The sequence below is a fragment of the Tursiops truncatus genome, chromosome 7, assembly GCF_011762595.2.
Source record: "Tursiops truncatus isolate mTurTru1 chromosome 7, mTurTru1.mat.Y, whole genome shotgun sequence".
NCBI lineage: Eukaryota > Metazoa > Chordata > Mammalia > Artiodactyla > Delphinidae > Tursiops > Tursiops truncatus.
Window position 1 is genome coordinate 71,516,706 of NC_047040.1, and position 27,847 is coordinate 71,544,552.

General features: G+C 36.7%; 2 protein-coding genes across 31 annotated transcripts in view; one reads left to right on the top strand and one right to left on the bottom strand.

The window, feature by feature from the left end:
- The window catches only part of MARCHF7 (membrane associated ring-CH-type finger 7), a 48,502-nt gene extending 30,691 nt beyond the window's left edge, over positions 1-17,811 (bottom strand). For 6 of the 9 annotated variants that reach the window (XR_002173781.3, XR_004527425.2, XR_002173780.3 and 3 more), the window contains exons 1-2: positions 17,660-17,811; positions 3,492-3,656 (exon numbers count right to left, since the gene is read on the bottom strand). Coding sequence is in view for 6 of the 9 variants with exons in the window: in XM_019922516.3 (XP_019778075.1) it covers positions 3,492-3,644 (153 nt within the window). In the remaining 3 variants the exon portion in view is untranslated. The remainder of the gene's footprint in view (positions 1-3,491; positions 3,657-17,659) is intronic. The other 3 variants (XM_019922521.3, XM_019922519.3, XM_019922520.3) reach the window with 1 other exon arrangement.
- Positions 17,812-17,882: 71 nt separating this feature from the next.
- The window catches only part of BAZ2B (bromodomain adjacent to zinc finger domain 2B), a 386,914-nt gene continuing 376,949 nt past the window's right edge, over positions 17,883-27,847 (top strand). For 21 of the 22 annotated variants that reach the window (XM_073807661.1, XM_073807659.1, XM_073807676.1 and 18 more), the window contains exons 1-2: positions 17,883-18,005; positions 19,428-19,615. The gene's annotated coding sequence lies outside the window, so the exon portion shown is untranslated. Of the gene's footprint in view, positions 18,251-19,427; positions 19,616-27,847 lie in introns of all 22 variants that reach the window. The other variant, XM_073807660.1, reaches the window with a different exon arrangement.

Genomic DNA, 27,847 nt, shown 5'->3' on the forward strand with positions numbered 1-27,847 from the left:
CTCAATATTTTATTTGTATTTTCCTGATTTTCATTTTCTTGTCCAATTGTGTGTGTGTGTGTGTGTGTGCGCGCGCGCGCGCGTGTGTGTGTGTGTGTGTGTGTGTGTATGTATATATGTATGTATTTCCCTGGAAACTACCTTTGTAGCAGATAAACAAACCAAAATGAGCAGAAAAAAGGTTAATGACCATTGGTTATTTTAATTCTTGAAAATATATACTTTGCAAAATACGCAATAGTACTGAGTTCTGTAACTTAATATACAAACTAGAAAAAGATGTAAAAAACTGTAAAAAAACACCTAGAGGGCTTCCCTGGTGGCGCAGTAGTGGGAGTCCACCTGCTGATGCAGGGGACACGGGTTCGTGCCCCAGTCTGGGAGGATCCTGCGTGCCGTGGAGTGGCTGGGCCCATGAGCCATGGCCGCTGGGCCTGCGCATCCGGAGCCTGTGCTCCGCACCGGGAGGGGCCACAACAGTGAGAGGTCCGCGTACCGCAAAAAAATAAATAAATAAATAAAATAAAATAAAACAACACCTAGAACCTCCATAAAAAGCCTATTTTATTATTTCATATTAAAAGTAATCAATCTCTCCACAAAGCAAGAAGTGGGATTAGGGGTTGCTTAAATTAAGTTACAGAAAAATATATAAAAGTAACAAAAATAATTACATATTCACAGAATACTCCCAAATTTTCACTTTTAACAATATGAATTACATAAATTTTCTTTCCAAAAATATCTAAAATTCTATTTACTGTTACCAAAGAGATTAAGGTGATCACAGTTTTCTACCATTCAAATTGTAACAAAAATTTAAAGATAGAGTAACAGAAATATCAGCAAGATTAACAGCAGAGGCAGCCCAGCTTACAAATGGCCAAGAACCAAAAGACATTTAGAAAATCAATTGTTTGGAACTTAGAACCTATATTTGCCAAAGACACAATGCTATCCAGAAGTCTTAGATTCTTCAGCTCAGGCACACTGTATACTAATCCTGGAACTGGGAGAAACCACTTATCTTTCCAGATTTCAGATCTTTATTTATGAAATGACACAAGCATCTGTCCTATTTAACTAAGATTAAAAATTAAAAATTTGCTGCAAAATGTCAAGCACTGTATAAATAAGGTGTTTTCTTATCATCTGATCCATAATGTAAATGAGATTGAACTACTATGCCCTGTTCTGACCCTCCTTTCTCAAGGTTCACTAAGTATAATAAAGAAGGGGAGGGACTTCCCTGGTGGCACAGTAGTTACGAATCCACCTGCCAATGCAGGAGACAAGGGTTCAATCCCTGGTCCGGGAAGATCCCATATGCCACAGAGCAACTAAGCCTGTGTGCCACAACTACTGAGGCTGCGCTCTAGAGCCTGCAAGCCACAACTACTGAGCCCACATGCCACAACTACTGCAGCCCGCGTACCTACAGCCTGTGCTCCACAACAAAGAGAAGCCACCACAATGAGAAGCCCACACACCGCAACAAAGAGTAGCCCCCACTGGCCGCAATTAGAGAAAGCCCGCGCACAGCAATGAAGACCCAACGCAGCCAATAAATAAATAAATAATTTTTAAAAAAAGGGGGGAGGAAGAGTGTTGTGTCCCAGATGGTTTTGAGTCAGAAAATATCAGCAATTAACCAAAAAAGTTCCCTTTGATATTCAAAGGTCTCTTTCATTCATTAAGTACACATCTTGCTGAATAATCTTAAGAATATTAAATAAAACTAAATGTGTGATATATAATTTAAATATTCTGATAACATATTATACTATCCCCTAAGGATATTAATTATCTCTTTAAACCAATGCAAAGCCAGGAAATGATAACAACAGCAGTCACAATGATAATTATAACCTGTAACATCTGCACTCTTACTAGGGTCCAGGCACTGCTGTTCTAAGTGCTTTACATGTATTATTTCTTCCAATTAATTTTAACAGGAACTATGTGAGAAAATTACCATTGTCACCATTTCACAGAAGAGGAAACAGAAAAGTACTTTCCTCAAGAACACAGGAATTTCAGTTCCTAAATCAAAACTAAAAGAGCAAAGCAGCCTACAAATAGTTGACAAGATTGGAAATATTCCTATAACCCATTAAAGAAAGAAAGAAAAAGATCGGAAGCTACTTAAAATAACTGAAAAACATTAAGGAAAACACCAAAATTTATAAAACTGATTAATCTTACTAAGAACCAATAAAACATTTAAAATTTTTTTTCATGTTTGCATTTGTTTAACTTCCACAATGAAAAATTAGACTTTCAGAATAATCTATGACATTAAGAACTGGAAGAAAAAGTCTGAAAATATTACTTTAAAGTGAATGGCAATAAGTTTTCTAAATATATTCAAGACTTCTGGTCTCGTTTCAGAGTCTGTGTTCCTCACTAATTAGCTATACGAAAAATTAGACAAAGATCAGTAGACAAAATTTTATTAATATAGGAAAAAACCCCAATTGTGTGCTCTTAACAAGTCACAATCATTTAACCTACAACATTTCTGTAGAATGGAAAATATGTGATTCTGCACCTCTGGCAAGCATACTCTTGCCTAGCAACAGAGTAAAAAAAATACATTATCAAACAACATTTAAAATAAGTCCAAGTAAACAGTACACATAATGTCAGCAGGCTGGCAGTAGATATAGGCATTTTAGAGAAATTATTTTATTTCATTTGTGCTTCTCTGAGTATTTTATAAAATGCTTATTACTACGCAGAAGAACTTTCAAATGACTATCATATAGTACATTGCATGATATATAAATATATAAACATTACTTAAGACTTAAACAGACATTTTCACTAAAGGATTCTCTTAGAGTCAGTTACCGAAACATCAGACTTTTGGCAAATGTCGTGCGATTTAATGAGGTGTTCAGCCAATAATGCGATAAACTTAACATTTGAAAGATGAGCAAGATAAACTGTGTTAAAGCTACAAACCATGCCTCTGAGATTTACAGTTTTATACTACAACCATTGTTATAACAATAATAAGCTATTTCAAAAACCAAAGTGTTATTGGTCCTAAGGAAAATTAGCTACATAAAAGGAACTTAGATTGCTTTATGTAGATTATGAATCAATGCAAACTCATTACTAACTGTAAAAATAAAACCCCATAATTCATGTAAAAGACAGCCTGTTAATTCAACTGATACTTCAATGCTTTTAGGTTAGAAGGTTTCCAAGTCTTTGGAAACTATGAACATTTTACTTATGACCACAATCCCTTATTCAAAATTCTTAAGTTCAAAACTTTGAAAAACATTAAGTTTTTGCTAGTGTGGAACATTAAATCAGTCCGCTGCAGATATATTAATCTTTTGATTACAGGATGCCTCAGATCTAGCTGAGGGTGTTATAAACACACTCTACTACTTTTCTAAAATCCAGAAAATCACATGGCCCCAAGGATTTTGAAAATGAGACTGTGTATATACACACATTCCAAATTAAGATGTTACCTGATATTCAGAATCCAGTCTAAACGAAGAGTCCCTTGAGTGATAGGTATCATTTAAACTACTTCCTCTGCTTCCAGACATCATCCTAGCACTTAAAGAGCTAGAGGGTTGAACAGAAATTCTTCTTGGAATCCTTGAAGGTTTAGACTCCATTCTTAATGTTTCCTGTGAAATGCAAATTTTGATTAATTGCCTTTTGGAAATCATGCAAACCTTTGATTCTTAATCCTCTCCTTAATCATCAGCTCAAATCAAGAATTAACCATGCAAATTAACCGAATGGTAAACTGTGAGATTATCATCACTCTCCTTCTACAGGCAGAGGTCTGAAGACCATCAAAGGTTCCCTATTGCCCATAAAATGAAGCAAACATGATAAAAGTGGTGATGAGAAACTGAGGTTTGTTGTTTCTAAAGCCTGAGCTCTTTTCCTTATTCAATTTCCTCTATATAAAATCCTAGGGACTTCCCTAGTGGTCCAATTGGTAAGACTCCACGCTCCCAATGCAGGGGGCCCGCGTCTGATCCCTGCTCGGGGAAGTAGATCCCGCATGCATGCTGCAACTAAGACTCTGCATGCGGCAACTATGAAGTCCGAGTGTCACAACTAAGACCCGGCACAGCCTAAATAAGTAAATAAATAAAGTAAATAAGTAAATAAAATCCTACACGAATCAGCCCTTGACTCTTGTTATTCCTATTATGAATGTTCGATACTCATAGCATTAGCTATACTGTAGTATCTGTACATTCCCTAACACAATATGCTCTCACAGGACTTTGTATGTGCCTGCAAAGTCTATACATTCCCCATTCAATTCCTGGGCATAGTCTTAAAACAAGATCAAGTGTTACTTCCACTTTTTACATACTTTTTTAAAGACATCATATTACACACTGTAATTTGTTTTCCTGTCTCCCCTTCTCAAAAGTGAGAATAATTTCTAAGTTTTCTTCACTAAACATTCCTCAACACATGCCAAGAGTCACCATTAGCTGTGCCTTATTTTTTAACTCTCTCTATAAGTGGATTCATACAACATGTACTCCTTTATGTCTGGCTTCATTTGCTCAACATTATATTTGTGAGACTAATTCTGCTGTTGCATGCAGTTGTAGTAAGTTCACTCTGATTAGTTTATGTAATATTCCACTGTATCAATACACACAATTTATTTGTCTATTCTACTGCAGATGGACACTGGACTGTTTCCAGTTTTAGGCTATTACAAGTAAGGCTGCTATAAAAACATTAATTTTATAAATTAAAGAAAAACTTTTAAAGTTTTCTGGGGAGAGGATTTACAATGAGGCCTCTGAACAACTGAGATACCACCAGTCTTGAGAGTAAAAAGACAAGGGCAAAAGAAAGTAACAGTAAAAAAAAATCACAATAATCTCTTCAACTCCTCCCAGTTACCCACTTTCAAGGTCAAAAATTATTCCCTTATTTTTCTGGTAGTGGATTGAAATTAAGGCAAGAAAAATGTACTTCACTTGCCTAGATAGGTGTATTTGCTGTATTAAAACCTTCAAATCTAAACATTTAAGTTAAAAATATCTAATTCACTTTCAACTCATTAACTTATCAACTAAGTTTTAGCATCATTCTACCTTAAAAGTTACTACAAAAGAATTTCCTTTTTCAATATCTGCCTCAAAAACAGGGTGTCAAGCAATGACAGAAAAGAGGATGAAGACGCAAAAACATCAACAAAACATATGGCCAATACTGCAGTAGGATACACAACAAACATGAAAAAGATATAACACAAGCCTAATATCAATTAAAATTATTCGACTAAGAGTATCTAGCTAATGAGAAACCAGAGTAAAAGCTACACTCTGGGACATGATTAAATCAAAGATAGCTTATCAGAAAAGGTCTGTTTGAAGTCCCAGTTAAACATGACAAGGTTATCCTTATGCATCTGTTTTGGTCCCTCTTTCCAAAACCCCTATAAAATGACAGTCGATGAATCCAAAAGCTTTAACTATGAAAAGAATAGGAAAAGGGACCATAATAGGCAAGAGATTTCAATGTTATATTTGGAAAATCCAAAAAAGTCCGAGGAGAGGTAGAGTAATTCAGCAGAAAGGATAAAAAATACACCCTAGGTACTTTCTAGAAAGAGGTAGGAACTGGAAGCAAAGCAGTTGGCCTTAGCATCCTAGAAAGAATCAAGACCTGGAGATACAAGGTATCATAAAAAAGGGATGATGCATGGAGTTGCTGAATTAAAATCTGTACTTGGAGCAGTAAAACCCTCAATTCTCCCCCTAGTACCATTCTTCCGAAAACAGGATATTTATTCTCTGGAGAATAAGGATCTCCCATGTAACCCTCCCCACCCCCACCCAGGAAATATACAACCATCTCTGCAAAGGTTAAGTATAAGGAATAAAAGAAAATCTATATATTCAATGTTGAGACCCAAAAACTCTTTCCTGGTGCTGTTTTTACAATGCTGTCAGAAAACCAAAACAAAATACCTGAGATAAAATTTCTGGATACTGACATTTGGAATGCTTCCAATTACACAGCTAGCCTGCCATTTGACCATCCTACCCAAAGCAAAGTCCACTAGTCACTAAGAGTTTCTAATCAGCTTTTTTTAGTGCTTCCCTCTAACAGACAAACATCAAGGATCACTAGGTATCCAAGGAAAACCTCCCATAAGACTAAAGTAAATAACAAAAAAAGGAACTTAAGAGAAAATCTGGGGAAAGGAGCTAATTAACTACTATCCTCAAAGGGAGCAAAAGACATTCATTCATAAAATAAAAACAGGATGCTTGAGAAAGCAATCAGTATAATGAACAGCTTGTGGAAATTCAAAATGTTACACACTTAAAAAAAGAAATGTGATACACTAAAATAAACCAACAGAAAGATTGGGACACCTCCCAGAAGTAGAAAATGTAACTCAAAAAACAGGAGAATTGTCCAGGGGAGTTATCGATCATTTGACCGTAAGTATGGTTACAGAAAGAGAGAAAAAAGAAAATAAGGTAGAGAAAATTATCAAAAAAAAGAAAGAACTTTTCTAGAATTGAAGGACACAAATCTCCACATTGAAAGGGGTCAAGAGTACTGGGCAGGATCAAAGAAAAAAGACCAACACTAAGTACCATTTATCATCTTGAAATTTCAGAACATCAGAAAGAAAGAGAAGATTCTATAATTTACAAGAATGGAAAAATGGGTCATATACAAAAGAAAAGTAATCAGAATGGCTTCTTAATTACAACTTTAAAAACTCTCAAGACAATAAAGCAATGCCTATAGTACTGAGAAAAAAATTTAGCATTGAACTCCTATCTAGCAACTAAATGTGAGGTGGAGAAAAGAGTATTCAGACATGAAAGATTTAAAAAAACTATTAAAAAACAAAACCATAAGAAGTTAGTTAAATGAAGAGCAGGTCCTAGGAAAACAGGAGTGTAAAGAATTAAAGAACCAGACACAGAACCCAGGAAACAGTTACAAAATTATGTGGAAAGCATAGGGAGCAACTGATCAAGACTGGAACAGGATCACAGAAAATGGAAGCAAATTCTCAGGAAAAAATAGCATCATACGGAAACTATTTTGGCTCGTGGCAGAGATGATAATACAATTGGGAAAAAAATGCTGAGTACTTAGAACAAAAGGCAAATTTAATACATTAATTTTGTAACTTGGGAAAACAGAGCTATTGTTCAAGAAAGGAGATGCTGCAGTGTTTGGGTGAACTCTTTAATATTTATATAGTTAAGATAGTGTAAACATAAGATTACTGTATCAATTTTGCTACAAACATGCTGTGTGATTGAGCCACCACAATGGTGAATAAAAAAGCACATATATAATACTAAAAAATCATGAACACATCATTTAGAAATATGAAGGTAAATCCTAAAACAGCTAAAAGGTGAGGATTGCTGCCTATGGAAAGCGGGACTGGGAATGAGGTAAAGGGTGAGGCAAAGGACTGCTGTTTTCCTTTTAAGCAGAGATGACCATATTTCCTGGTTTGCCTAGACCAGTCCTAGTTTATGGCAAGAAAAGTCCTAATTTGTGCTCATTATCCTGGGACAATTATTAATAGTACTTGCACTGTCTCTTAAAAGTGGCCTGGTTTGAATGACAAAGCATACAGTCACCTAACATAAATCTTTACTTCCTTCAGCTTTTTATAAATTCTATATATACATCCATATAAAAATTTTTATTAAAAAGGTGAATTATGAATTGGACATTTAAAGAAGGCATACGTTAGTAGAAAGAATACTAATGGTTAAATACTGACATGCAACAGCCCATAAAAGATTTAACAAGTAGCAAATTTGTTATTTTATCAAGAAGGCTCTACAAACACTAAACAAGGGACTGTATTTGTTGAGGATTTTAAAAGGGAAGATAAAATGTCTTTAAAAAGATACAGGTCTATAGATGGTTCTTTAATAACAGTGCTTCTTAATCATACCTCTCGTATTTTACTTTGATTATATTTATACCCAATTCTTACTGCAGAATAAAACTAACCTAGTAGGAAATCTCTCAAAACAAAGCTCTTGGGAGAAAGCAAAGAGGCAGGGTCCTCCGAGAGCTATAATTTATACTGCATGAAACTATTTTTGGCAACTCCTCTACATAAATTGATTGAATTTTGACAATGTAGGTGTTACCAGAAAACTTATGTAATCTGGTTGTATAAGCTGTAGGTCAAAAGCACAAAAAATAGAATAAAATAAATAAAATTAATTAAAATAAGCAGTCCTTGAAAAACTTCTACCAGACCACTTACAAGGTACTACAAGGCATCTTTTCAAGTTCATTCATTCAAGAAATAGTTTTTTACATGCTTAGTATGTGCTAGGCACATTAATTAATACCAAACAAAGGGGACAGGGAAAGGGGACAACACTGAACCTACTAAGATAATGACTATGAAGAAGCTGTAGTCTAGTAGAGAACAAACACAAATAACCATACAACTTAAACAGTTATAAGTGCTCTAAAGGAAAAGGTATAAGCCAGAAAAAAAGACTAGCAGGAAAAAAGTATCTGAAGCTCAATGCTTTTAACCAAGACTTAAAGAGTAAAGCACAAAAAGTTCATATGTACAATCTTTCCTCAGTGGTCAATATAATAGCCTCCTTCTTTCCTTTTGCCTCTATGTAGTTTCTTTAAATTTGATTCTAGAGTTGGATAGTTGAACTGTCTTTCTAGTGATAAGATAAAAACTTATCACCAGGGCCTGGTTTATAGATGTGTGTCCACCTATGCTGACACATGGGATCCTGTGCTTGATTAAAAGCTCTACTGCTGACATCTTGAAATTATTAGTACTTTAACCTCTGAACTTGTATTTTGTAAGTGAAGTCAGATAGGATAGTGAAGCATGAGCTTGAGAAGAAGAGATATGTACCTGTCTGCTATGCCTTGCCACTCAATTTGCATACAGCCCTCATTGCTATGAAGCTTCCATTATTAACATGCTTAATTTTTACTCTCTTTGAGCCTCACTCAAGTCCTAGGCATGATGGATCCACTGGACTTGTGTGCTCATGTTCCTTATCAACACATCTATGTCTGAGTAAGCTGAGGCACTGACAGCTCCAAGAGGTCATTCCATTTCCATTCTTCAGAACTTGCTTCAACTTCAAATGCAGAAGGAAGGTAATGAACCACAAAGCCACAAAAATCTTATGATCAATATTTGAGATTTTTACTATATTGAACTTTTCAACTTGTGAAGATTCTCTGAAGCTGATTTTTAACTGCTAGTTTACCCAACTAGTCTTAATATCACTGTTAAGTGTTCCCTTACCTTCAGGCATTTTAATAGTAATTGGCATGAGCAAGAGGAGTGGAAAACAGATATTCATACCAACTCCAAAATTTATGTAGTCTTTCGTCTCATAAACCTGTGGCTTGTTACCTAGTAAAAAATTACTACATTTTTAATAGGTAATTTCATTCAGCTGGGCTTCCTAGGAAACCTCTGAAGAGTTCTTTAAAGCAAGTTCATGTTTTTGGTGGCCCATTAAACACTATAAATCTTAACTTAAACTTTCTTAGTCTAGGTAAAAAGCCTCAAAGAATTCTCTCATTACCTGACATGCAAAGTTCTGTGCCCAATGCTATCTGCAAGTTAACAAGATCTCATAGTCTCATGTCAAATGCAACTGAAAACCTATCACACAACTTATACTAAAACAGACAAATTTAAATTGAATTTTACAATGTTTTTCAGCAAGACTTTACTTGAATATGAGGCCTACTCTAAGTAAACCAACAAAGTTTGTCTCTAATAATACCACACTAGGCCTTGTCTAAAGAGAACTCATCATTAATCCACACATTTTCTTCGTTTCTATTTCACCCTACTAGTAACAGCACCACTCCCCAATCATACTTTCAACTGTTTTTCTACTACCTTAAAAGCAAAGTCTAAATTCTTTGCCCCAGTATCCAGAACTCTAACCTACCTTTTCCAGTTAACTTCCAACTACCACCTTAAAAAAAATCCTAGTTTCAGTTCACCCTGGTGGGGAGAATGTGGCAGGAGTCTGCCTGCACGCTATACCCAGGAGACAGGGAGAAGGGCATAAATCTTGGGACAGCCCCACCTCTGAGGATCAGGCACACAGAGCTCACCTAAGACTGGAGATGGATGCATAAAACATAGAACACCTCCTTTCACCATGAACTTTGCTCCAATAGGAAGGTGCAGCAGTTTACTGCTGAGGGAGTTACAACAGCTTTAGAGCCTTAGTGGTGCAGATGTGCAGGGCCTGCAGGAAGTTGAGGCTAGTGAAAGAATACTCAAAGAAATCCTCCAGCACTCCAGCCTCACACTAAGCACCATGCAGCAGCAATCCACTACTGCAATACTTTGAAAATATATAAAGCAATAATAAAGTTCAAACCCAGCCTTAACTACAGACTAAACCAACTCAACCCACCACACTAACAGTGACATAAGAGTATGTCCACATCCAGGCATCAAAATTATTGATCTCAGTCTCTACTATTCTTTTATTTCCACTGTTTCCCATTCAATCAAAAATTAAGACACAAAAATACAAGGAAAAAAAAAAAAACAGTCCATCATCAAGAGATAAAAATCAACAGAACCAGATGAAGAGATGGCCCTAATGTTAGCAAACTGGGAAATTGATGCATTTACCAGTAGCCTAGGCAAACCTGAAAAACTAGGGAACTGGGAAATAGGCTAGAGGAAAACTATCCAGAATGAAGTTTGGAAAAACAGATAATGGTAAATACAAGAGAGGATTTAAGAGACACTGAGGAAAGAGTAAAAAAACTACTGTACATTTAAGTAAAGTTACAGAAGGAAAGAACTAGAGCACAGAAAAAATTTGAAGAGAAATTGGCTGAAGTGATTTGATCACAGTCAAGAAGCCCCAAAAAAACCAACTAAAATAATTAGCAATTACACTAATTGTTAGATTACACATTCATACCAGACTGCTAAAAATCATTACACTTAAGAAAACTCTGAAAATGCTATGGGAGCATTGAATGGGGATCCAAAAGTTCCAACAAGATGAGAAAGATTTCAGATGAGGTGTCATCTGAGTTGACCTTTGAAGATTGAATATAAAAAAAGAGGAGGAAACATAAAGATGCTAAAGCATGTTGAAGAACTGGAAAATAGAAAATAATGTGTTAGGGATGAAAGCAAAGGCATGGAAAAGGAGAACACGAAGGACTCTCAAGGAAATAAATACATAAGGTAGATTATATCCGGATTGTAAAGGCAATCTTGTGTCCTTTGCTCGGAAGTTTGTACTTTAATAAGGCAACAATTCTGAAGCTTTTTACAAGCAGGTTGTGTATTACTTTTCTCCCTAAGGATCCCAGAAATTAAGTTCCTGACAGGCAATTAGAGCTTTCAAAGATGAAACAATCAGTGGTCCAACAAAACTTCAGTTTTGCCTAGCCTTAATAATAGATTTATATAGTTCCCTGAATTTCTTACAATTCTGAAAGTCAATAATCTTATTACCTTTGTGGAACCATGGGAAAGAAACCACTGCTATAGGCTTTAGTAGGCTCAGTATCTACTAAAAATTTTGAGGCAGCTAAAAACAAACCACCCACCCACACCCCAAACTAAGGACAAGTTATTAGGAAGAGACACAGTGGCTCCAAACAAATTAGTGAGAGCCAAAATATGGATAGAAGGTAGATTCAGAACATCCCAAGTAGAAAGGAATGTAATGGGGGTGGGGTGGGGATTGGATTATTCAGCATACTGATGAAAAACATTTTTCTCTTTATTTATTTGCAGGGAGTTGGGAGTGGAGGACAAAGAAGCACACCAAGATGAGTTGGTTATAAAAAACAGGTAGCCTGAAGTACCCAAAAGAGGTCTAGAAGCATGCTAGAAATAGTTCTGAAAACCCAGAAGCGCAATCTGGGCTAACTGATTTTCAATCACTTACACTGATTTTACTTTTTCCCATACACATATGCTACCTCCTTGCCTTCTGCTTGAACTGTAACTTCTATCTCATCACTCTTGGTAGCCCCGCCCCCCCCCCCCCCCCCCACTGAATGTCTAATTAGTAGAATTTAGGGCACTATGAAAAAGTAAACTGAAAAACTTCAGGCAGTATAGGAAAACACTTGGAACAAAGGAGTTCTACACATTACTTAAGAGTAAAGTTTTTTCTGAGCACCGCCGCAAGTTGTCTACCAAATAGGACTTGAATTTTTGTTTTCTACCAAATTTGGAAAGCTGTTAATTCCTAAGAGAAATAGCAGAGCAACGCTCAAAGGTTTTTCGATGATTCTGCTTATAAAGGGATCTCTCAAATAACATGTATCCTCTCAGATCCTCTCATGTGATCCTCTACAAATCACTGTGTCCCCTTCCTACAATAACAGTCTTGTTCAGGATCTGTCAACAGTCACATAGTAGTCATAAACCAAATGACCAGACAAACAAAAAGGCTCCAGCCCCATTCATACTAACAAACAGTACAACCTACACCTAAGACTTTCCCTTTATTTTAAAACTATTCATTAACAAAGGTTCTTTTTCCAAAACAGGAAACAGGATAGGCAAGATAAATTAAGCACTGCCCAATTTTTAGCATATGAGCCAACTTCTAACTTTTGTAAAAACATAGTATTTGAGAATGCTAGCTTTTAAGTCTGTCCCTTACTTGGTATGACTCTAGCCTTAATCTAATGCTTAATTTCTTCACCTACAAAATGGGAATAATAATAGTACCAACTTTACAGGTATATCATGAGCTTTGCTGGCACACAGTATATAATCCTCAAATACCAGCTGTTATTAAGCAATACCATCAGATGTTAAAAGATTTTCATACGAACAGCTTAGTAGGCATTATTTTGGCTTTTTCATTATTTGAAATTTGTCTTTAATACATAGTGAAGACTTTTTAAAGTCATTCAGATTTATGTACAGGAGAATACTTGCTGCTGAGTAAAGAAAACGTACATACCTCACATAAGTATATGCATACGAAATTGGGGGAAAAATAGCCATTATTCACATTTTACTGTACATCTGGGTGGGTTTTGTTTTCTTAACTTAGTTTTCCAAAACTTCTTTAATGTATTTGACCTAACTTTGATAATTAAGGGAAAGTTACTGGCAGAAGAAAAGATTTTTTTTTATCTTACATTACAATAAAATCTATAAAGAACTCCTAAAAACAATTCCCTTTATAAATTGTAGTACTGCTAGTTTATACCCCTTAGTATCTGTATACCACAAAGGAAGTAGTAAATACTAAGCAACAGAGTACTATTCTATTCTGGTAATAATAAATGGAAAATAAGGTCAAAATCACTTTGCAAAATGGAGTTTAGATTACCTGAATACGCTTAAAAAAATTTTTTTTTTTACTATGAAAAAATTTCAAACTTACACAAAAGTGGAGACAATAATAAGCCTCCAGAAGCCAAACAACATTCTTCAACAATTACCAACATTTGACTACTTCACCCTCCTCTATTTTAAAGCAAATCCCAGTGATGACATCCTTAAGAATGTCTGTTCTTAAAATATTCTAAGCAACCTGTGGTAATTACAAAGTATGGCTACAAATCCCTCCCAGCTGAATACCCAGACCCTTTTGCATTGTCCTCTAGCTGGTCTGCCTGAGAGGAGGTGGAATCTATTTCCCCACCCCCTGAGTGTGGGCCACCTTGTGAGACTTACTTTGACTAAGAATACACTATGACATATGATTTCCAAGGCTGTAAGAAGTCTTATAGCTTCCACTTTCACTCTCCTGGAATGCTGTCTTGGGACCCCCATGTCATAAAAGACCACACTAAGCAAAGCATCCATGTTTAACCAACACCAAGTGCCAGAAATGTGAGTGATGCCATCTTGGACGTGCCAGCCTGAGAAATCCTTCAGCTGAATAACTGATACATGAGTGAACCCAGGGGAAACCAGAACTACCCAACAGGCACAGAGAACTGTAAAAACACTGTAAACAGTAGTTTTAATCCACACGGTTTTGAGGTGCTGCGTTACATAGCAATAAAGTAAAGCTTTGTAACTTATTCCTTTTACTTTCCTACAATTATCATTATGCATCCGGTCTTATGAAAAATCTGATTCGATTTCAGGGTCTAACTTAGACTTCGTCTTTAATATCCAGGGGAGTTACAGTTACTGAATTACCAAAAGCACAACATTACTATACAATAAATTCATGGCATTAAGACCACAGTTATCATAGAAAATACCAATGTATTTCAATAGCCAATAATCTTCCAGAAATATAAACACAGTTACAATTCCTTTATTTACCTCTATTTGGTATATCCTTTTGTTTAAAAAATCTGCTTCTGGGAAAAAACTTTTTTTTTCTTAATGGGAAATCCTAGTGTTTTATTGATCCTAGTGAACATGGAGACATGAAAACTAAAGGTAGTCACATAAGGAAAGCACTTCTAAAGCACAGAACTTGTGGGGTCTTTAAAAAAATGCCTTGATTTTTAGCTGACAAATATTTAACACATAAAGATACAGACAGGTCTTAAAAAATACTATCAATAACTAGAAAAAAGTTCAACATCTCCACGAAAAACAGGACTATGATGTTAAGTCTACGTTAGAATACTTTGAAGTAATCTGTCCTCCTTTGAAGTGTATTTAATCTGTGTCAAGTTTCAATCTTCATTCCATAACTGGAAACCATTTTAGAGTTATTCTGAAAGTGGGAAACACGTTACACTGAAGTGCAATGATCATAATGAAGAGATGAAAACTAACTTTTAAGGTTCAAAATATGCCTTCTTAAAGTTATTGACAAAAGTGGGTATATGACAGTAGGTAATTTTAAAACCAGGTGTTCAACTTATCTAGTCTAACCAGTAGAGCCAGAGAAATACATTTGAGAACAAGAAAAACCAGTTTTCACCACATGAGTTTGGACCAGAGAAGAAAAGTTAAAAATTAAGATCATGAAAAGTAAAACGCAGCCAACTCTCAAATTATAATTTTATCCTGCTCCCCATTTCTGTGTTCATCTTATGATTAGCAAGTGTATTAAAAATCGAATTTCTGCAAAATAATAATTGTGAGAAGATAAATTATTTCACTATAATTCTGCTTTAGTGAATTCAAGTAGATCTTAGTAAGAACTCAAAATCTTTACTCAGTTTTAAACTGTAATTACACTAATGTGATCAGTTGTTGATTAAGTTATTTAACAGCTAAAATGTTCATTAGTTAAGTTTAATTTGTTGGTTAAAAATGAGGTTTGATACAACCTTGTGCATTTCACTTATGCATTCCCCACTGTTCTTTATTACTAGCACTTAATTATCTGTAGTAACAGAAGGATGTATCAGCATAGATAATTTAAAATCATTTTTTATTTGGCTTAGGGACACAACAGCTCTTTATTCCCAACAGCATAGAGCGCTAACTTTCAAAAACAGTACTGAAGGTCTTTCATGTCATGCTCTAACCCTCCATTCAATTGTTTCAGCTATGGGGAACAAACTGTATATTCCTAAAACAAACCATGATACCATGACTTTCAGTTTCCTTATCAAACTCCTAATCATCCTTCACATCTCAGTTCAAGTAATACTTCCTGTAAAAATTTCCCCCAAGATCAAACACCTCTTCTCTGTGCTCTCACAATACTACCATATATCAATACTTACACTAAGATAATAGCAGTTGTTGTTTATACATTAGTCTGATGATTAAATTGTGAGTTGTGGAAGGTGGAAGCTGTGTCAACCTCCTTCTTGTAATGTGAAGCCCTAATCTAGTAGCTAAAATACAACAAATAACAAACTTTCAAAAATTTTTACATTATTTGATAGTTTTACACCATTACAATTATTTTCCTAAAATTAAGCGGGCAACTCTTGAACATATACCAGATGAACAGCTGTGTGAAATGGATATGTAGCTGGTTAAAAACTGGGGCCATGGATGTTTTTATGTTCAAGCTGATTATCTGACACCTTCACATAGAACATATGTACATGTCTATATAGGGGCATCTTTGTGCTTTACCTGGGAAATTAAGCTCTCTTACCAATGTGACAGAAACAGAAATTGCCTGTACTTAAATAAGCAGGAATTTTTAACCATTCTTATTCATGACATTTGACCCAGCACGCAACTTCAGAAAAAAACTCAGGACTATGCTTACCGACCATGCTGATATCTGTGGTATAATTTAGGGCAAACGAATAGCTGTAAAATGTTCTTATCTAAAAACATTTGTAGTATAGAACTTATATAAGTGTATATTATTGTGTGTGTTGAGAAGCAATCAGTACTCTGTGAGGGACATATTACAGGGAGAGTAAAATTTGAAGAATGCATGAATATAAACAACTGGACTTAGTATCATTTCCAACTGCTTACATTCATCCAAAGTTCATTCTGCAAGTATTATGTCCCCCAGCGTGCTGACTGCTACACACTATTTCATCTAATTTAATCCTCATTTCAACTCTAGGAAGAGGTTAAATAATTATGGCGAAATCAAGACTCAAACACAGAGCGGCCTCTAATGCCTCCTACGCCACTGCTGTTTCACAAAATGCTGTAGAGCTGTAAATCAAATACTGACCCCATTTCTGAAACACAATTTTATCTCACGGAAAAGAAAAAATCTAGTTACAGTGTGTGTCTGCCTTTTTAACAACAGTATACCGTTTGATTTTAAATCAAAAATTCACCTTTAACCTTATCTCTTAGTCCTAGACAGAAACGAACAGATGAGAGAAAGAAAAGGGGAAATTTTAAAATTATTTTATTAAAGAAAAAACAAAACCTAAAACATCCTACAAAACCGAAAAAAAATTACTCAATTTCACTTGGCACCTTTGCTCTTAATAGCGCCAAACGACAACGGTCGTGATCAATGTACTACCAAGACAGAGATGTTCCCCATATATTTACATCTGTTCGTAGGAAAAAAGAATTGTAGTATTTTTGCTGTGTGTACACATTCATCTTCTCTACGCAGTTTCAACAAAATGAGGGAGTACTGTATTCAACTACTAGTGCCTTCCATATTTCACTTCTTACGCCAACAGGTCCGTTTTTATACATACCACCACGTAGTTCAATTTGAATAACATATAACTTACCACAATACAAAAGGAATCCCAAAGTATCACGATACTCAAGATCTGGGACGATCAATGAGCAAACCTTTATCCCATCTAAGGGGCTGGCAAAGTCCCTTCAATTCGAACCTGGGTTGGCAGAGCCCTAAGCCTCCCTGTCTTCAACACCTCGCTCATTAAATACCTCACTCGTGACACTCCCGGCCCGCCCCGGAGGACCGTCCTCACCCCCGTCGAGGAGGAGGTAGCCAAAGGCCAAAACAGGGCTCAAGCCCCTTGCCCTCGCCCGCCGCACGTCCACAACGAAGACGCACAGCCTGCCCCCTCCAACCGTCACAAACTCCAACACGGGACGAAAGGCCGCCGGCAGAGGAGGCCTGTGCCCGGTTCCCCTTAGTACCCGCGGTCCCGGATCAAGCTCCTCCGCCCCGATTCTGAGAGGAAGGAGGCGGCCTCGGCGTCCCCAGGCTAGCACTTCGTTTCCTCCCCTCCCCCACCCGCGGCCTTTACAACCCCCTCCCCGAGAGGGAGAAGCCCGAGCTCCGCAGCTTATTACCCCTGCTCCAGAGCTGGCACTGAACAGGGCCCGTCCCGCTTCCAGCGATCACACCGCCGCCTTCCTCCTCGGAGTTCAAGGCCTCTAACAGAGGCAAAAGAGTCGGCCCCGAATCACAATGGCGTCCGCCCGACTCCCGGATCCGGCGCAGAACCAGCCACCACCGTTAAATGCCCCTCCCTTCTCCTTCCTCCACTTCGCGGCCTCCCCCGACCTCTCGCGAGAGTGGTGGAGCTGAGCGGATCCGAGAGCTGCGGGCGGGCTCGATGTACCCCACCGCGGGGTGGTGCTCTGACTGCGACAACCGTTGAAAGGCTGCCTCCGGGGAGGCAGCGAGGCGCCACCGGTAAGCGGCTGCGGCTGGTCGGCCATCGGGCTGGTGGCTGGGCCGGCGAGTGTGCGGGCCGCGGGAGCGGGGCGCTGGAGGCCCGGCCCTGGTTGGCCGCCGTCGCCTGCCTGGTGAAGGGCTCAGATCCAGCCCTGCCGCTCCCCAGCGTCCAAGTCCGCGCCACAGTGTCTTGCCCTCTCCGGCAAACCTGCAAGGCCCACTGCTCGAAATACCGCCCATCTTTTTTTTTTTTTTGGCGCTTGGTGAGTGGCGCAGTGAACGTTTATTGACTTGAATCAAACACTGCCTTTCCGACCTCCCCTCCTCCTATTCCCTGCCCGCCCTAGGTGGTGGCAGCGAGCTGTCTGTCCTCTATAAAGGCTGGAGCTCATTTGTCTGGGACCTTTCGTTCCTTGCGGTAATTCGGTGTTGGTGGTGGTGTACTTTTGCAGTCATGTCTTTTAAATCGTGATACTAATCTTTGGTAGTGTAGCTACAGATTTTCCAGTAAAAATGCATCCATTTAGAAACAGGGAGGAAAATTGTGAGGTAAATGGTCTGATGAGAATGAAACGAAACCTTCAAAGAGCTATAAATGTGGTGAACGAAGATGTAAGTGAATACTAATGAATAAAAGGGAGTAGGTTAGAGGAAAAAGCCACAGTTTCTGTGGATTTAGGTGATATGTGGGTTTTGAATAATGTATCAAACATACAAGTTCTTCACCGGTGAAGATAAGTTATTGAAACTTGGAGGCATACTGATGACACTTGATTTGTAAACTGACCTGTTTTATTGGGTTGTTTAAGCAATTCATTGGATCCAAATAATTTCAATAAATGAAGTATGAAGTTTATGTGTATTTCTTTGTCATTTCACTTGGAGAGTGTGCACTATCAGTATCATCTCTATTTCGCTCTGTCTTGGGGACTAACAGACTGTCCATGCTTCACTATTGTAAATTGTAAAATACTAAAGATCATTATTATTTAAAGTTGGCACATAAATGCCAGTATAACTTTTAAAAATGTGAGTTGAAGATTAACCATCTGGTGTGGGATAAAGTGAACAGAGATTAAGTTTGAGAAAATTAATTTACCCTGTATAGAAAACTGTTATTTTCCCCCCAGCCTGTTTGAGTGTACCTGTAGCATTGTGGTTATGGGTATACACACCCTGAAGCATCAGACTGCATGGGTTCAAATCCCAGCCCAGCCTCTTACTACCTTTGTTGTCTTGAGCAATTCTTTAACCTTGCCAAGCCCAGGTTTCCTGTAAAATGGAGTTAATAAGAATACCCATAACCCACAAGGTTGTTGAAAGGATTAAATGAGATAATGCATCAGTTCCTGGAACATAATAAGCATTCCATAATTGTTAGCTATTACATTCCTTGTCTAAACCACTACTAATATTATCTTCCTGGGGCTTATTACACAGGTCCCTTAAACATCTTCTTCTGAAGTACATTGTACGCTAGGAGGAATGACTGCACTATTTTCCTGAGCTATGGCAGTCAGACTTGATAGAGGTGACTTCTCTACAGAAACCCCAAACCTGGTAAGGATGGTTCAGATTTTGGCAGATTGTCGCTTCATCCCCACCCAACGCTGATAATAGCAGCAGAGGTGAGTGTGGCACCAATTTCCTATGCTAAGCAGAACTTCCAAATCAGTTTCTTGTTGATGCTAGTAAATAAAGACCACTAATAAGTATTCTTCTTAAGAATTATTAGTTGATATTGTTTTTAAATGTCCTTTCTCTGATTTGAGTTTCCAGATAATTATCATTATCAGCAAATAATTAAGATTTTCTACATTAAAGACAGTTTGATAACAGATTGTAGATACAAATAGGTATGATAGTGACTATATTTTCTGAACTTAAAATCAGGACCAATGATTTGATGGCAACTTATTTGAAATTAGAACTGTTCTGACCAATTTAGACCCCGCAGTTGCCTTTTTTTGCACAGAGTTCCCCCACTTGACCTTCCTTTGCTGAACTTTTTATGCTTATGACCAACTCTGACGTACTTTTTTGTATCTAAATATCTTTGTTCACCACTTGCCACACCAACCCATTAGTTTCCATTTCCGAACTTGACTTCTCTAAATTAAGGTCTTCTTTACTATTATTAATTTATCCCCTTTTACTTTATAAATTTGTCTGTCATTTGGCCATGATCATAACAACCCTTTACTCTTATGCTTAAGTATTTCTTCAGCTACTTGATAGGTTAGAATTCTCTTTCAGATATTGAATTTCAAAGTTCCTGTTTTCCCCACATTTTAACATTTACAACCTTACCTTCCAAGAAGCTTCTCTATGGTAAGGGTAATTTTATAGATATTCTCCACTTTGCATAAATGATGTGATCGTGAAAAGATGTGATTATATTTGCTTTTTGTAAATCAAATTAATTTAAATGTAGGTTATTTCTTAAACTTTTGAGGAACAGAAGGTAATACCTGGGATGAAATAAGAGTGCTTATTGGGGGGCCCCTAAGTTGAAAACAAAGGATGCCAATTCTTCTTAAATGGGAGTTTTATTAATCGCTGGAGAAGGGAACCTTGTGGCATAAACCAAACTGAGGCTCTACTATTTAAAGTTATAGATAACTTTAAGTGTATGGTACTTATTATTGAAAAATAGCTATAGATTGAAGACCCTGTCTTCAAAGGAATATGTTACTTAAAAGGTCCTTTGCTTTAAATCTTTGATGTAAAAAATTCTTTTTACCAAAAATAATAAACCCCTGATTTAGTGAATTTTAATTTTCCCCTTATCAAGTTCAATTGAAAGGTACCCCATTTAATAAGTGAGCATCCAAGACATGCTGTTGGTTCACTTCTGTTGGATTAGAAGCAATAACTTTCAATCCCTAAAGCCAATAGGTAAAACAATATGAAAACAAATAAAAAGAATACCATCTTGAAGCCTTCTCTGAGAAACTCTTTCTTATGCTTAAGCTATGGTCTAGATCTCACTGGTTCTAGAAAAATCATTCCAGATCACATTGCTGCTCCAGAACATCTGGCCTGGTCAGGAACAATTCTCAGCTTATGGAGCACTTGGAATCCATGTGTGAAACACCTTTCACACTGCCTGAAACATGGAGTTTTTAATAAAAGCAACTATGTTTTATTATCGATAGTACTAAAGGTTGGAAAACTATGGTACAAGGCCAAATGTGATCCACTACCTGTTACTGTAAATAGTTTTATTGGAACACAGCCAGGTCCATTAATTTATGTAGTCTTTTTTTTTTAATTTATGTAGTCTTATCTGTGTATGTCAGGGTTCTCCACAGAAACAGAACCAATAGTATGTGATACCTAACTATCTATCTACCTGTCTACCTATCTATCTATCTATCTACAATTACTATACAAAATATCTTCACTACAATGCCTAAATTAGCATATGATTAAATAACTCGATACTCTGGCCTCCCCAATTTAACCACAAAATTAACCATCGAAGTCTATGACTGCTTTTGCCTACAGCGGCAGAGATGAGTAGCTGTGATAGAGATGATATGGCCCAGAAAGCCTAAAATATATTTACTATTTGGTTTTTTCATAGAAAGTTTGTTGACCTCTGGAATAAACCATAAAACCAGATTGAAGTGACCCCTGTTCCTTTAATGCTGTCAAGCCAAACACATACATAACAACTTCAGATTGATAATAATCAAGGACTATGCTCGGCCTCCATGGCCACTTTGGACTATATTTTGTGAGAATGCAAGCAGAAGAGCATCTAAATACTGATATGAATTCCTTGGATATGCCCTCTGGCAAGTTTGGTTGCAACGTCCTTTTTAATCTTAATTTTCTTTTCATGTCTACATTTGTGTACAATTTTATAACAATGTAGGTATGTGATTACATCGTACATACTAGCTATTTTAGTACAGGATGGTTCTTTTGCTTTTTTTCCCCCTTTTTCTTTTCTTTTTTTTCTCTTTTCTTCCCTTATAATTTCCTTTTTAATTTGGCTCTCTTACCCATATTTACTACTCCATAAACATTCTTGAAAAATTAGTGAGTATCCTTCTGCATTTTTTTCTGCAGTTATACAATGTTGAAGGAATAGATATTTAACACACACACACACAGAGAAATACTCATATAGAAATTTTTTTTACCATTTATTTTATAAAACAGCATCAAATTTCAATGTGCATATTCATCTTAATTTTTCAATCAAAAGTACCTTTTTCTCTAAATCCCTATTTATATTGATTGTTTATCCTTTTGTTTCTTTTTTTAAAATAAATTTCTTTCTTTATTTATTTTTGGCTGTGTTGGGTCTTCGTTGCTGTGCCCGGGCTTTCTCTAGTTGCAATGAGTGGGGGCTACTCTTCATTGCGGTGCATAGGCTTCTCACTGTTGTGGCTTCTCTTGTTGTGGAGCACAGGCTCTAGGCGTGAGGGCTTCAGTAGTTGTGGCACATGGGCTCAGTAGTTATGGCTCGCAGGCTCTAGAGCACAGGCTCAGTAGTTGTGGCGCATGGGCTTAGTTGCTCTGTAGCATGTGGGATCTTCCCAGACCAGGGCTTGAACCTGTTTCCCCTGCATTGGCAGGCAGATTCTTAACCACTGTGCCACCAGGGAAGTCCTATCCTTTCTTTTTGATGTCATAGATATTACTACTCTGTCCTTCCTTCACAGTGTTTTTTCAACTCTATCATGTGTCTGTTGACTTGCCATTTATTATCTTTTTCTATAGATATGTTCATATGGTAAAATGTGTCTGTGATTTCTTTTATAATTTTGGGGTTTGTATCTTAGCTTAAAAAGTATTACCTATCCCTATATTCTATCATGTAATATCCTAGATTTTTCTAGACTATGTTTAATTAAACTCAAATCAATGTTTGTATATGGAATAAGATAATAGGATCTAATTTTATTTTCTTCTCAATGGATAGCCAGTTTTGCCAGTAGCATTCCTTAAATAATCTATTCTTTGTGATTAGAAAGACTACTTTTGTTATACATTGACTTTTCAGATTTCTACTGGATTTATTTCTGGATTTTCTATTTTGAAAACAGAACTATTCAGAACTATAAACTAAACAGAACTATTTAGAACTATAGTTTATAGTTCTAAATATTGTTTTGCTCCCTTTTGAATCTTTTTCATATATCAATACTGTTCTGCATTTCTGTCACCTACCTATTCAATTATAAGGAATGGTAACTATTTCCTTCAGACTCACCCAATATACTTAACCAGCTTTGCGTTATACAGTGCATGTTATACTACCAAACTGCCTAAGAATTATCTTAATTTCTTTTCCCACTATTCTTGTTTCCTTTTCTCAGCAGTTTGCTAAAGCCATTGAATATACTTCAGTTATCTAAAAACATCTCATCAATACTTTTGTATATCATAATAATTTTAAAAAAAGATATACCTACGCACATACATACTATTCAGTTTCTTAAATCACCCTGTTCTCTATCCCAGAGTCCAACCTAAGTTTTCTACCATGGAGCCTTAGTCACTCTTGATAAGTTGGCTATTTGTACCATGGACGATATAGAAGAAATCCTACATTTTCTCTATTATGTCATCATAAAAGGTATGAAAATGGTGATGTGCTTTAAATCTTTCATGTAGGTTTAATGTTTGTAATTCTTAGCTTTAGCACATCACACAAACGTGGTGTTTGTTGATTTTTGTTGTGGTTTGAATATTCTCTTCAAAGCTAAGAACTCTGTACTTTAATTAATTATATTTTAATTCAGTTTTTAGAAGATATTAATTCAGTACTTTTTTTGTTTTGTTTGCATACTGTAAATTTTGCCTAAATTTGTGGGAAGGCTTTTCTCAGGAAAGTGATTGTTTCATTGTTTTCAAGTCCATTTAGTAAGATATTTTTAAATCTTATGAACTTTATCTCAAATAGTTACTTGAATTGAAAGTTTTGGGCATGTGTTCGCATATTAGCATCATGGGATTTGAATGAAAATATAAATTTAATGAATATTTGGTTTCCTTTATGTCTTTTAACAGTCTTATAAATAAATTGATATTACCATTTTGTTAGACTTTACTTCCTTAGGTTGTTTGATAATCAAATGCTTTTCTGATACCTTAATTTTATTACTAGTCATAGTAATACAGATTGCTAGAATACTTCTAAAATACAATTATTTTTGTGAAGTTGTATATCAGGATTTTAATAGGCCTTATTAATAACTTTTTATCTGAAGAAATAAGATATTAATCAAAGTACAGCATTAAAAATTAATTGAGGGCTTCCCTGGTGGCACAGTGGTTGAGAGTCCGCCTGCCGATGCAGGGGACATGGGTTCGTGCCCCGGTCCGGGAAGATCCCACATGCCGCGGGGCGGCTGGTCCCTGTGAGCCATGGCCGCTGATCCTGCGCGTCCGGAGCCTGTGCTCCGCAACGGGAGAGGCCGCAGCAGTGAGAGGCCCACGTAATGCAACAATAAAAAAAAAAAAAAAAAAATTAATTGAGTAGATGAAAATATGTATCTAAAAAGTTTGGGAAAAGAATTTAATGTTAAATTTAAATAATTCTTATTGATAATGTCCAGAAAGGAAAATGTTAGTATTTAGTCTTACCTGTGCTTGGAAGAAAGCCACATAGAAACTATTACCACTTCTTCTCTTTGTTGAAAGAAAGATGTATACAAAGAAGTAAATGTTACTACAAAACTTCTAAATGAACCAAAGTAGGAGAAAAGCAACTCTTAGACATTGATAGAAGTATTGCCCTATTTAGATTTTTCTTGCTATCAGAACCACATTTGGAATTTAAGCTTTGTTCACAGCAAAATTGGCACAGACTATCTTTGCAATACTCCTAACTTACTATTACTTTTTTTTAATTTGGCTGTGTCAGGTCTTAGTTGTGGCACGCAGGATCTTCGTTGCAGCACGCAGGATCTCTTGTTGCAGTGTGCAGGCTTCTCTATAGTTGTGGCACGCAGGCTCTAGAGCGCATGGGCTCAGTAGTCACAGCGCATGAGCTCTCTAGATGTGGCAGGTGGGCTCCAGAGCACATGGGCTCAGTAGTTGCCACACGTGGGCTCTCTAGTTGTGGTGCATGGGCGCTAGAGTGTGTGGGCTCAATATTTGCAGCACGCAGGCTTAGTTACTCCGCAGCATGTGGGATCTTAGTTCCTCCACAGCATGTGGGATCTTAGTTCCTCAACGAGGGATTGAACCTGCATCCATTGCACTGGAACGCAGATTCTTAACCACTGGACCACCAGGGAAGTCCCATTCCTAACTTATTTTATGCAAGAAAAGAATGTGTCATGGAAAAGAAATGAACAAAAATTATTAATATAAGGTAGATGAAAAAAATTCCTTTTAAGACAAATAGAATGTGAAGTTGATTTTTAGAATACAGATAGAATTATTAAAAATTTTTTAAGTAGTAGTAAGAAAACATTTCCCCTTTTTTCTGAATTAAAAAAAAATTAGAACTTAGCATTCCATCCCCTCCTGCAGATGAATGAGTTAATTACCTTTATTTATAAAAAAACAAATGACTCAGGTCTCCAGTCCTTAAGAATGGGACCATGTATTTCTGTTAAAAATCAAGGAATAGTTGTTCCAGTTTCCACTTTCACATAAGGAGCCTGGAAGTCCTCTGTCTACCTTAACAACAAGTAAAAAGCTAAACAGACTGAAAAATCAATAACTCTTTATGGATCCATAAGAGAGGGAAGAACAGAGGCAAACCTCTACCCCCAAGACTGGAGAAACAGACAGGCATTTGAATACAGGGAGTTGTGGTTTATGGGAGGAGAGACTCAAGAACTCAAATCACCACAGGAAACAGGGCCAGGTAGGAAAACCGGAACTGTAATTGATGAATTGCTGGAGGCTCAGTGTGGACAACTCTAAGAGTTTAAACTCCAGGGAGACCCAGTCACAGGGGGCGCCCCACAGTATTGTGAGGTTTACCTCCAGGAGCTTAACCAGATTTCCACAATAAATATCAAAGAAAAGTTCCATCAAGCTTCTGGCAGGGAGAGAGGAAGAGGAACCATTTTGAAATACACCACAGCATTCTACTCTTTTTTTTTTCTTACAAGTATCCATTCTTTATTTTTTTTTAACATCTTTATTGGAGTATAATTGCTTTACAATGTTGTATTAGTTTCTGCTGTATAACAAAGTGAATCAGCCATATGCATACATATATCCCCATATCCCCTCCCTCTTGCATTCTCTTCTTAAGAAACCCTGCCCTCAGGGGAAACTAGTTAATTACAGCCTAACCTGCTGAGGTATTATCAGAGCCTAAGTAACCTTGGGAAGAGAAATAACCAACTCTAGCCATTTTGTCCCACCTAAGGGGATAGAAAAAAACTAAGAAACTCTTGTGAAGTTCATGGTCCAGAGGCATAAGCTCACTAAAAGACTGAGACCTAACCATAGGACTGTAGAATGCTTCCCATCCCCCCATGCCTTACCACTACATTAATAAAGGCCTATTTATGGCAGTTCCTCTTACTCAGTATATTGTGTCTGGCTATCAAGAAAAAATTACAAGGCATACCAAAAGGTGAAAAACATAATTTGAAGAGACAGAGCAAGCATCAGAACCAGACATAGCAGAGATGCTGGAATTATCAGTACAGGAATTTAAAACAACTATGATTAATATGCTAAAGACTCTAATGGAAAAAGTAGACAGCATGCAAAAACAGCTGGGCAGCGTAAGAAGAGACATGGAAATCCTAAGAAAGAACCAAAAAGAAGTGCTAGAAATAGAAAACACTGTAAGAGAGATTAAGAATGTCTTTCATGAATTTATTAATAGTCTGGATATATGGCTGAGGAGAGAATATCTGAGCTAGAGGATATATCAGTAGAACCCTTGAGAACTAAAAATCAAAGAGAACAAAGACTTAAAAAGAAAAAAAAGAACAGAATATCCAAGTGTTACCTGAAAATGGGTTCACCTCTTGGTGGGTGTCAAGCCAAAAGAAACAAGCAAGGCAAAAATCGGGAGAGTGAAGATTTATTACTTGCAGCAAGTAAGGAGAACACCGGAGATCTTTCCCAAAGTAGTATCTCCCCAACAGCAAAATTGGGGAATTTTTAAGCTGAGGGTACATGCATATTCATGAAGGGACTTGAGCAGGAGAATTCAGCATAGATTTGAGGCAAAGGTTGACAGAGTCTAAGCTTTAGTTGATTGAAGTCACAAGGGTCAGAAAGAATCTGAAAAAGAATAGATATATTGTACATGTATAACTAAATTACTTTGCTGTACACTTGAAACTAACACACTGTAAATCAACTATACTCCAATATAAAATAAAAATTTAAAAAAAAGAGAGAGAATGTAGAGTCCCCCAGATGTGAAAGATTTTTGAACATGTTATTTAACTCTATCTAGAAAAGATGAAAGCATCACTTTTATATAAATTTCATAGGAAGAAACAAAAAATCAGCAGTAAATGAAGACTTTTTGAGGCAATATTTTTCTAGTAGAACATTGTCATATTATCTCAATATTTCTAAAATATTTTAATAAAATAAAAGTTTATTAATAAAAATAGTAAATTCTAATGGATAAGATATACATTATATTATTAAAAGAAAAGGTCAGCATCATCATCCCTTAAGGTTCCAATTGATCTAGTGGTTGAGCACTTTAGGCTAATCTTTACCATTGAAACATAATTGGGAGTCTTTACAGCAGTTATATATTCTTTTGTTACTATTTTGTTACTATTGTTACTTCTCTTGCCTGATAACAGTTGTTTGTTCCTGGGTTCTTTTGTTCCCTTAAGATCATTAATTACTGAGACCTGTTCAAGTTCAAGCACTGTGGCCAGGATTAGATCACAAAA